This window comes from Aulonocara sp. 'chitande type north' Nkhata Bay, linkage group LG15 (assembly GCF_057382095.1).
Source record: "Aulonocara sp. 'chitande type north' Nkhata Bay isolate Kocher_YH1m ecotype deep benthic linkage group LG15, A_spYH_male_GT1.1, whole genome shotgun sequence".
Taxonomy (NCBI): Eukaryota; Metazoa; Chordata; class Actinopteri; order Cichliformes; family Cichlidae; genus Aulonocara; species Aulonocara sp. 'chitande type north' Nkhata Bay.
In genome coordinates, this window is record NC_141358.1 from 41,145,693 (window position 1) to 41,157,857 (window position 12,165).

At 40.5% G+C, this 12,165-nt stretch overlaps 1 protein-coding gene across 2 annotated transcripts in view; it reads right to left on the bottom strand.

Annotated features, from left to right (window-relative positions):
* The window catches only part of apc2 (APC regulator of WNT signaling pathway 2), a 42,371-nt gene that overhangs the window by 21,203 nt on the left and 9,003 nt on the right, over positions 1-12,165 (bottom strand). Inside the window, exons 2-5 of one of the 2 annotated variants that reach the window (XM_086263477.1) lie at positions 9,722-9,883; positions 2,308-2,398; positions 534-888; positions 7-115 (exon numbers count right to left, since the gene is read on the bottom strand). In XM_086263477.1, coding sequence (XP_086119603.1) covers positions 7-115; positions 534-888; positions 2,308-2,398; positions 9,722-9,862 — 696 coding nt within the window. In that variant the 5' untranslated portion in view covers positions 9,863-9,883. Of the gene's footprint in view, positions 1-6; positions 116-533; positions 889-2,307; positions 2,399-4,395; positions 6,484-9,721; positions 9,884-12,165 lie in introns of those variants that run through there. The other variant, XM_086263478.1, reaches the window with a different exon arrangement.

Sequence of the window (12,165 nt, forward strand, 5' to 3'; positions counted from 1 at the left end):
TCTCACCGTGTCAATGCGTGGCAGCTGGGCCAGTTTCTGTGACAGCTCCTCAAGCTGGCTGAAGAACCAGCAGCGCTCCCTCTCTTCTCGGTCAATTTCCCCCAGCAGGAGGTCCCTGTAGATAGTTGTAACCGTTATTATTATATCATAACCATACATCATAACACTGACAGGCTAAAACCTGATTAGCATCAAGTAAGGCGGAGCTTATTGCCATTCGTTTGGTGGCTACATCAGATGAAAAGCTCTTCATCTTAACTACCATGGAACAAGTTACATTAGCCTGCAGGTCTAATTTCCTTTTAGAAAAAGTTTTTTTTTTGGACATTTCACAATTAAACACTACTTATATTGTGTTATTATACATTTCATTATTTAAAATCTTAAAAAATTGCTGATTAATCAGCTCTCTCACACGTTGTGTCATCTGTAAACTCAGATGAAGGCTCTGGGTCCGTGAACTTGACTGTACCAGTCCCATGTGACCTCCCACCCTGAGGTGCCTCAGTTAATATTTATGTAAATCAGCTTACCTCTCCTTGCACAGCTCGTCCAGGTGATGGTCAATCACTCGTCCGTCTGCTCCAGTGATCATAGCTATTTTGGGCGGGGCTCCATCCAGGAAGTGATGCGGCAGGATGACAGCGGCAGTCTTCCCGGCAGACACTGTGCTTTGACAGGATGCCGATCGGTGAGGACTCCTACCTCTGCTTACTGCGGCCATCGAGGAGGAGGAGGAGCACGAGGACGGGGCCAGAGCTAGGTGATCATCTAGTTCTGCACCTCCGCCAACACCTGGCCCCGCCCCTCCTAGGCAGCCTGTCAGCAGCCTCAGGTTATGAGGTTGATGTTTGAGTTCGTAGTAATTGGTGAGGTCCATGTGGAGTTCTGAGGGAGGAGGAGGAGGAGGTGAAGGAGGGTCAAGAGCCATCAGATCAACAACTCAGGCTCTACTTTTAAATCTGGTTTATTTAAAATTGGAATTTCTGCCTATGATGTAACAGCAGCCCCGGGATATTCAGCGTTTGATTTTAGAATTACAGCCACTATCTTTTATTCGTCAATAATACTCTTCAGCATATTTATACTCACATTTTTTGCAATATTTCTGCATAAAATTATTTTGTTAAAGGACTTATACTGTGTTTAATCCATTAAGTGTCCGCACTGACAGAGGCGAGGCTCAGGGCAGCTGTGGCTACAATGTAGCTGCCATCACCAGTGTGTGGATGGGTGGATGACTGGATGTGTAAAGCGCTTTGGGGTCCTTAGGGATTAAGTAAAGCACTACATAAATACAGGCCATTTACATCTGGTCATTTCTATGCAGGTGATAGGCTTGTCTTCATTTTGCTTATTGTGATCTAACATTATATTTAAGGAAAAAAAACAACAAACATCTCCACTTTTTTCAGACTTTAACAGCAAATCTGTTTTTTCTTTGGATGTTTTGGTGTTTAAATGCTAAATTTCTGTGACTCATAAAACGTGTAAACAAAAATATTCTGTCATTAGCAACAATCTATTTTTTATTTAAATGCTCTGTCATAAAATCTGTCATCTGTCTGTCCCCGGCTGGCTTTCACTGGTTACCAGTACCATAAATAATACTAAAGCACTCTATTTTTTAACTGGACCACCACTTTTAAGTTTGTATGGTTACATTTGAAGTAAAGTTGTCTAAATTCAGCATTAATGCAGCTAAACTGTTGGTTTTATGTTTATTAATTAGACTGATTTAATTTCAGTTGTGTAGCTGAGTTGACAGACAGCTGAAGTCTATAAACACATCTGTCAGCTGGAAATGAACAAATTCCTGTCCAGACAAAGTAATTGACAATAACTGGCTATTTAACTGAATGAGGCCTGGCTTGCTGGAGCCAATCAGATTAGCTGAATGAGTCAATCTGCTTTCTCTGTAAGTGATGATTAGTCTCACTGGAGGCTCTGAGCTCTGAGCTTCACACACCAGCAGAGTCAGGTAGGTGCAACCGGGACAGAAATTAGAAGGAAAATTACAACAATTAAGGGGGAAATGTAGTCTCCAGATGTACAGTGACTAAACAGACAGTTATAACCTTCTCTCACTGTGATTTTAAAGCAAATTATTGTCAACATAAACCATTTTTTCTAAATCCAGAAAAAAGGGACGAGCAAATCTGAACCTGGTTCTCAAGTTGTAATGTTGTTCAGTATGAGGGGAACTTTCTGGGGGTGAACATCCCAAGTTCCTTAAATGGTTCCTAGAAAATGGTCCTCAGGCAGAAACAATCCTCAAATTACAAAAAAGTCAAGCCAGATTTCGACCTTTAAGCTGGTGCAGCACGTCGCTCCTTCCAGACGATGCCAGGGTCCCTGCCTCCTGTTCCAGCTTACTCTGCAGTTGTTTCAGCACCTCCTAAGAAGAAAACAACATGAATGTGGTGAAACTCCACAAAAGACATTTCCAGGTCAAAAGGTCACTTCCTTGTCAGGGGCTGGGTCTGAGACCCAGTGTTTTGTGTTATCATTCATCTTTGATTTCATCGTGGTTTATCTCTGCTAGTGTTTTGGTTTCCTTTTTGTATTTCTAACTAGTATTTCTTGATTTCTAGTCTTTAGGTTGTGTTTCTGTGCCTCCCCTGTGTTCGGTGTTTCTACTCTGTGCCTTCCTGTCCCACGTTTCAGGTCTCTGTTCTCTTGTCTTCCTTGTCATCCTTGCCCCTGTGTTTGTGTGTTTCCTGTTTTACTTTGAAAGTCTGTGTATTCTGCTTTGCTTCCTTTGTCTTGTTATGTCAGATTAGCTCCAGCTGTGTCTCCCCAGGTGTTTCCACTTCCCTCATTATAAACCCTTGTGTGTATTTAAGTCCTCCTTCTCTTCATGTCAGGTTGTCTGTTGTCTTCATGTCAAGTCATGCTCACAGAGTCTTGTTTTCTGCTGTCGTACTTGTGTTTGGATTATTTCACAGTCATGTTTTTGGATGTTCCTGTTCAGTTTCATGTTGTCTCTTGTCCTCATTTTCATGGTTAATTTTATTTTTCCAGTTTAGGTTTTAGTTAAGTTCTGTCTTTGTTTTGTCTCGCCTTGTTTGGCTATTTGTTCATCAGCCTAAATAAACGTCTTGCTTTTTATTATACTTAGTTTCCTCTCCTCAGCTTCGCAAACACTTCCCTCCTGATCTCGTTCTTCTTGGTCTCATCTACTAAAAAAATACACTCGCTACAGTAAAGTGATTAATTGTAACATTGAGTGGTGAGTGTTTTTAAATGAGTGTTAGATGTAATAATTCCTATGCTGGATTTGTATTTAAGGTCAATATAAAACTTCCATAGTGAAATTGCCCATTTAACCTCCTAGGACCTGGCGTCCACATATGTGGAAATTTTGCTCTACAAGGGCCTGATATCCACTTACGAGGACATTATACTGCCTCTATTTTATCAAAATTTAAAACGAATATCCTCAATTAAGCAGTAAAGTATCTTATATATAATAACATAAGCCTTTTGGGGTCCTTCTGTGAGGCGTATTATTGTTGGTCTTGTAGCCTGTAAGGTATATTTGATTTAAAGCGGATTTGATAACAACAAAGAAGCTTCAAACATCACGGAGAAGTCATTTTCCCTCATTTTTAAAGTCCGGTTTTATTCCCACTTTATTCTGTGACCTACTTCTGGAAACTGAAAGAACTGACTAACCCTCTTTTGTGTTTTTGTTGTTGAAGTATACATTAAAACACACTTTCATTACAAACTTGTATTTTAAACGTATTTGTGTCATTTTGGTATTCATATAGATTGAGCTGTGCACACAGAGAAACATGTCTTCTGTGTTTCTCTGTATGAATTAAAGCTTATATTCAAAATCCAGCAAATCCCACTTAAATGGACGTTGTTTTTGCATATTCCAGGAACGCAGAGACAAATGAATGAAATCCGCACAGTGCGAGCAGTGCAGGGATTTTTGTGGTATTAAAAAACATTTTCTCTTACAGTTTAGAAAGATTATCCTCCGTGTACAAGCAGGAGCGATTAGTCTCAGTGAAAGCTCTGGTTTTTTTCTGCAGTTGACAAAGACTTGGTTTCCCACCAAAATAAATAAAACTCAGCTATTGAATCTCATGAGATCTGTGTATAAACATTAGTTGCTACATGACACACAGAAATATCTGATGACTGTTAGTGATTTTTTTCAAACTAACCAGACAAAATGATTTTTTTGATTTATCTCCATTTTTATCCTGACTGATGAGATTAATAAACATAAAAAGATAATAATCCCTAAAAGCAGCAGACAAAACGTCACCTCATCACTGATAGAGATAAAAAGCAGAATAAAAAGCAGTCCTTCCTTCTCATCAGCTAGTTGTAATCTATCAGTTTGGATATTAAAGGTGTTTTTATCAGTCGACTTACCTGCTACAGGTGAACTTGGTGCAGCAGTGAACTCTGTGTGTATGTCTGCTCTCTCCGTTCTCTGTCCTGGTTCTGACTAAAACCTGCTGATCTCTGCCTCATAATCTAGCTGCTCTCAGCATCTGGACACGTGAGTCAGTGCGTACATGTGTACATGAACATGTGTGTCTGTGTGCCTGCAGCTGATGGGATTTACATCCAGCAGCCTTTGAGTCTTGGCCTGATTCACAGCCTTCTCGCTCTCAGTGTGAATTTATTCATTATTCTGACATAGAAATAGCTGATTTGATTAAGATGTCTGATTACGGGCTATAAAATTTAAAGGTTTATTTTTTAACATCAGGATTAGCAGTTTGAACAAATAATCCTAAAATAATCTTAATATGAAATCAACAAGCTTAAGAAGAGTACACGTGACCCTGGAACCATGTTATGGACATTTTATGTTCAGCCCAGCTGGTTACTGACATGTCAGATTTTTTATTCTGTTTCGGTGTGCAACTTTGCCAAAACAATGTGGGACTCTGTAGTGACATGTTTAGCCGCATGTTCTCCTTAAATTGCTGGCTGTCTGAGTGGTGTCCCAGAAACGATGTGGGGTTCATAGATAATTGGCAAACCTTCTGGAGGAAACCTGGTCTTGTTAGGAGAGACGGCATCCATCCCACTTTGGATGGAGCAGCTCTCATTTCTAGAAATATGGACAAATTTATTAAACCCCCCAAAATATGACTATCCAGAGTTGGGACCAGGAAGCAGAGTTGCAGTCTTACACACCTCTCTGTAGCTTCTCTCCTCCTGCTACCCCCCCAAAACCCCATCTCCACAGAGACTGTGTCAGCTCCCATCCATCCATCCATTCGCTTCCGCATATCCTTTTCAGGGTCGCGGGGGGCGCTGGAGCCTATCCCAGCTGTCATAGGGCGAAAGGCGGGGTACACCCTGGACAGGTCGCCAGTCTGTCGCAGGGCCAACACACAGGGACAGACAACCATTCACACTCACATTCACACCTAGTGGCAATTTGGATTATCCAATTAACCTATCCCCACTAGCTGCATGTCTTTGGATGGTGGGAGGAAGCCGGAGTACCCGGAGGGAACCCACGCAAACATGCAAACTCCACACAGAAAGACCCCGGCCTGATGGTGGAATTGAACTCAGGACCTTCTTGCTGTGCGGCAACAGTGCTAACCACCGTGCCACCGTGCTTGTCAGCTCCCAAAAAGACAAAAAACAAACTAAAAACCATCAACAAACAACTTAAACATAAACAATCACAAAGAAAGAACAATACAGTATCCACATCTGAACCAAAGAGTAACACAGTGAAATGTGGATTATTAAATATTATGTCTCTCTCCTCGAAGTCTCTGTTAGTACATGACTTAATAATTGATCAACAAATTGATTTACTCTGCCTTACAGAAACCTGGTTGCAGCAGGATGATTATGTTAGTTTAAATGAATCAACACCCCCGAGTCATTCTAACTACCAGAAACCTCGAAGCACAGGCCGAGGGGGAGGTGTGGCAGCAATTTCTCACACCAGCCTATTAATTAATGAAAGACCCAGACAGACTTAATTCATTTGAAAGCCTGATGCTTAACATTGTCCACCCCAGCTGTAAAACTCAGAAACCAGTCTTACTTGTTATCATCTATCGTCCACCTGGGCCTTACACAGAGTTTCTGTCTGATTTCTCAGACTTTTTATCTGATTTAGTTCTCGGCTCAGATAAAATAATTATTGTGGGTGATTTTAACATCCATGTAGATGCTAAAAATGACAGCCTCAACATGGCATTTAATCTGTTATTAGACTCAATTGACTTCTGTCAAAATGTAAAAGAACCCACCCACCACTTTAATCACACTCTAGATCTTGTTTTAACATATGGCATAGAAACTGAACATTTAACAGTGGTTCCTGAAAACCCTCTCCTGTCTGATCATTTCCTGATAACATTTACATTTACAATAATTGATTACACAGCGGTGGAGAGTAGACTTTATCACAGTAGATGTCTTTCTGAAAGCACTGTAACTAAGTTTAAGAATATAATCCACCCACTGTTATCATCTTCAATGCCCTGTACCAACATAGAGCAGACCAGCTATCTGAACACTACTCCAACAGAGGTCGATTATCTTGTTAATAATTTTACCTCCTCACTACGTACGACTCTGGATACTGTAGCTCCTGTAAAACTAAGGTCTCTAATCAGAAGTACCTGACTCCGTGGTATAATTCTCAAACACGTACCCTAAAGCAGATGACTCGTAAGCTGGAGAGGAAATGGCGTGTCACAAATTTAGAGGATCATCATTTAGCCTGGAGAAATAGTTTGCTGCTTTATAAGAAAGCCCTCCGCAAAGCCACAATATCTTACTATTCGTCACTGATTGAAGAATAAGAACAACCCCAGGTTTCTCTTCAGCTCTGTAGCCAGGCTGACAAACAGTCAGAGCTCTGTTGAGCCAACCATCCCTTTAACGTTAACTAGTAATGACTTCATGAACTTCTTCACAAATAAAATTTTTATCATTAGAGAAAAAATTACCAATAATCATCCCACAGATGTAACATTATCTACAGCTACTCTTAGTACCATTGATGTTAAGTTTGACTCTTTTTCTCTAATTGATCTTTCTGAGTTAACTTCAATAATTACTTCCTCCAAACCATCAACGTGTCTTTTAGACCCCATTCCTACAAAACTGCTCAAAGAAGTCCTGCCATTAATTAATTCTTCGATCTTAAATATGATCAACCTATCTCTAATAATCAGCTATGCACCACAGGCCTTCAAGCTGGCTGTAGTTAAACCTTTACTCAAAAAGCATCTCTAGACCCAGCAGTCTTAGCTAATTATAGGCCAATCTCCAACCTTCCTTTATATCAAACATCCTTGAAAGAGTAGTTGTCAAACAGCTAACAGATCATCTGCAGAGGCTTATTTGAAGAGTTTCAGTCAGGTTCCAGAGCTCATCACAGCACAGAAACAGCTTTAGTGAAGGTTACAAATGATCTTCTTATGGCCTCTGACAGTGGACTCATCTCTGTGCTTGTCCTGCTGGACTTCAGTCCAGCGTTCGATACTGTCGACCATAATATCCTATTAGAGCGATTAGAACATGCTGTAGGTATTACAGGTACTGCGCTGCAGTGGTTTGTATCATATCTATCTAATAGACTCCAGTTTGTGCATGTAAATGGAGAGTCCTCTTCACAGACTGAGGTTAATTATGGAGTTCCACAGGGTTCAGTGCTAGGACCAATTCTGTTTACATTATACATGCTTCCCCTAGGCAGTATCATTAGAAGACATAGCATACATTTTCACTGCTATGCAGATGACACCCAACTCTATCTATGAAGCCAAGTAACACACACCACTTAGTTAAACTGCAGGACCTGGATGGCCGCTAACTTTCTGCTTCTTAATTCAGATCAAACTGAGGTTATTGTACTCGGCCCTGAAAATCTTAGAAATATGGTATCTAACCAGATTCTTACTCTGGATGGCATTACCTTGGCCTCCAGTAACACTGTGAGGAACCTTGGAGTCATTTTTGACCAGGACACGTCCTTCAACGCACATATTAAACAAATATGTAAGACTGCTTTCTTCCATTTGCACAACACTCTAAAGTTAGAAATATCCTGTCTCAGACTGACGCTGAAAAACTAGTTCATGCATTTATTACTTCCAGGCTGGACGACTGTAATTCATTATTATCAGGAAGTCCTAAAAACTCACTGAAAAGCCTTCAGCTGATCCAAAATGCTGCAGCAAGAGTCCTGACAGGGACTAGAAAGAGAGAGCAGATTTCTCCTGTTTTTGCTTCCCTTCATTGGCTTCCTGTTAAATCCAGAATTGAATCCAAAATCCTGCTTCTCACATACAAGGTCTTAAATAATCAGGCCCCATCTTATCTTGATGACCTTGTAGTACCATATCAGCCTATTAGAGCACTTCGCTCTCGCTCTGCAGGCCTACTTGTTGTTCCTAGAGTATTTAAAGTAGAATGGGAGGCAGAGCCTTCAGTTTTCAGGCCCCTCTTCTGTGGAACCAGCTTCCAGTTTGGATTCAGGAGACAGACACTATCTCTACTTTCAAGATTAGGCTTCAAACTTTCCTTTTTGCTAAAGCATATAGTTAGGGCTGGACCAGGTGACCCTGAATCCTCCCTTAGTTATGCTGCAATAGACGTAGACTGCTGGGGATTCCCATGATGCATTGAGTTTTTCCTTTCCAGTCACCTTTCTCACTCACTATGTGTTAACAGACCTCTCTGCATTGAATCATATCTGTTATTAATCTCTGTCTCTCTTCCACAGCATGTCTTTATCCTGTCTTCCTTCTCTCACCCCAACCGGTCGCAGCAGATGGCCCTGCCCCTCCCTGAGCCTGGTTCTGCCGGAGGTTTCTTCCTGTTAAAAGGGAGTTTTTCCTTCCCACTGTCGCCAAAGTGCTTACTCATAGGGGGTCATATGACTGTTGGGTTTTTCTCTGTATCTATTATTGTACAATCTACTGTGCAATATAAAGCACATTGAGGCGACTTTTGTTGTGATTTGGCGCTGTATAAATAAAATTGAATTGAATTGTTTGTGTGTGTTGTGCTAGGGCAGACCAGTTCATGCATGGCTCGGGACTTTGTTTCAACCACATTATTATTGTGATAAATCTTAAAATCAAACTCATTAAAAATATTAGATATAGTTTAGCAAGTTTAACTCTGTAATTTCATTATTAAATATAAGTTTACAGTAAAGAATTATTTAGCAATAAACGGAGGAATATGAAATTAGGTGGAACCACAGATAAAAGATAAAAGACAAAACCACCTTAAAGTCACCAGCTGGTGAGGGAAGTCTTATTTTTATAAATCTCCACTTGGGCATTATAACAATCACCATGTTGCCTGTTTGGAAATAGACATGAAGAGCAACGGGAATATTTGACATGGCAGCACCCTGTCGATCCAAAAACACCCTACATCATCTCCTGCTTTATGGTCTTTGTTTACTCTAGCATAATTCATTTTATGTTAAAATTTTTGAAACCATAAACTCAGCTGGTAAGTGTTTAATGAGGTCACACATTATTTCAGTAGTATGTTTGTTTCCTGTAGTTCTTCAGCACAATCAGACTTCTTTTACAGCCAGAGGAGTCGCCCCCTGCTGGCCATTAAAACGAGAAAAGTTTCAGACACTTCCTGCTCTGCCTTGACTTTAACTACGCCCATCATTTATATGCAATTTACGGGTGGAACCAGCGGCTGCAGAGAGGCTCGAAGTGCTTCGATCGTCACTGACCTTCATGCCGAATGTCTCGGTCTCAAGCTTGGACAGGTGGTTTGAATTATCCTCCAGCTCCCTCCTCAGGTGGGAGTTCTCCTTTCGGAGCGCCTCCACCTGGTGGGCCAGCTGGTCGTAGGAAGCCACGGTGTTGGCCATCTTCACACTCTGCAGCGCCTCCTGCAGGAACACACACACATAAGAGGATGGTTAAAAGCTGGAGGCAGGTCTGATGACATCACACAGGCAGCAACTACCTGAAGCTGAACGGGAGGAGTGTGTGAAAGTATGAGTGATGGGTAACTTTGCTTCCTCGCCTCCTCCGGGCAGGACGCTCTTGTTAGATAACATATTATCTAAGTTCTCCTCGGGCTTTTTCCCCTTTCCAGTCAGCTGATCCTGAAACAGCCCGAGCTTCAAATTTTCCACTCAGTCACGTCTCATATTTCTGCATTAGACTTCCGCAGTACTCTTCACAACTGTGTCGCACATAAAACAACCACGTCTCCTAAAAACGGCCTCAAACTCAATTATGTGCAGCTACAAATATCTCATTAAGGAAACATCATTTTTTTACATTTTCTTTTTGATTTTTAAAAAAAATGATGTTTAGCACTTTTGAGTTAAAAGATTTAAATCTTTCGCTTCAACAATAATGATTTTCAAGCGGTACAAATAAAGCAAAATGCGTTTGTTTGACTTAAGGGTGTAATTTTCAGTACCTAGAAATAATTACTGGTTCTTTTACTTAAAATGCAAATTTCATTTAAGAATACCTTTTTTTAAAGTACCAATTTAACGTAGTGACTTTAGAGGTAAAGAAAAAACTATATTTCCCATTCTCACACTTCTGTTATTATAAAGTGTCAGAACTGCATTATTTATAAGACAAGAGAAGATAATATATATTGCTGCAGTAACACAAAGGCCAAAAAATAAACATAACCTTTGAACAAATTGCTGAAATAACATAGAGTAGTCTGATGAAATAGATTTATATATTTACATCTCAATGAAAAAGGTTAATTTAGTAATAAAATATATATTAAAAAGTTAGATACAGAAAAACAGTAAAAGGGCTCTGTGTTTTCTTTTACTGTACCTACACTTTAAGTATGGGTAGGAACTGGTATTAAACATTAATGCCAGTATTTCAAGAAGCTACATTCATAAAAACATTGAGATGTGTGACATGTAAGTGTGCGCACACGTCACTGAAACATCTAAGTTTGAATATTAGGTTAACAAAGGTCTTAAAGGTAGCCTGATATCAGCTCCAACTGCAGGAACACACAAAGAAGAACAGAGGAGTGTTTGGTGACGCAACACAGATAACAAATAAATTGAATAAAAATAAATCGTATTTGAAAGGCACAGATGCCTGAGTGCTTTGAGCTGAGCCCAAGCCTGAGTTTTGTGATCTGCTTCATAAAAATAACCATTTCAGCGACAAATCGGTGCATAAATATTCATCAAAATTCAGGAAATCAAGCTTCTCAAAATTTCCCATGGGAGACCACTGTTTAAAATGTCAGGGGTTTGGGAAAGACAATTATGAGAGTTGTGCATCATGAACACATTTGTGCACAACGCATAGTTAAAATGATGAAGAAACAAATGTTAAAACCAGATGAATGCATGAATGTCACACTGAGGCTCTGTGACAGTTAGGGTCAGAGCTGCACATGCTCAGTGTGGTTTTTAGTCCAAACCAGGGTGTGACCTTCACTGCAGAGAAGTGGCAAACAGAGACGCACACTGCCGTTTGTTTGTGCTGTGTTGTGAATAAACTGACGCTACTGTCCTGCGTCTGGTTCCTATTCAGATGTTTTCAAGGATTTTCTTTTGTCAGGTTTCTGTCCAGCTCAGCAAATGTGGAGTCAGTGCACCAAATGTCACTCCTGCATTCATTATGAGAGGCTGACCTCCTCTTCTCCTCTACTCTCCCTCCTCTGCCTCTCAGGGGATTGTGGGTAAGAGCTGCAGGTCTGAGAGAGGCAGCAGGATCCAGATTTTATTGGATGTGATCTCGTGTTACAGGAAGATTGCAGAGGACTGAGGCTCTGTACCACCCTTTGATTTGATCATGGACCGCATGTGCTGCACTTTGCTTTTTTTATCAATTTATTCACAAAGTAATAACTGTACATTTGGCGAATGGCAGCTTTCACTCTGCTGGTTTTATTAGTGGATGGAATAACAGACAACGGGCTCCTCAAAAGAGAGACACCTCAAATCTGTTAATAATCATTTGTCTCCAAGAAAAGATAGTTTCAGTCAGTTTAGTCGGCAGGGCAGTACATTAGCTTCACCCATGGAGCACAGAAATGCTCATTGTCTCTGACAGTGATGAATGACTCAGCATCCTAATCCAATAAATCTCTCTAAATCCATCTGAGAGCTGAACTCCTGAAGAGTAGCAGAAGCAGCAAAAACCATCATTCTGGTCCTTCATTTAGTTT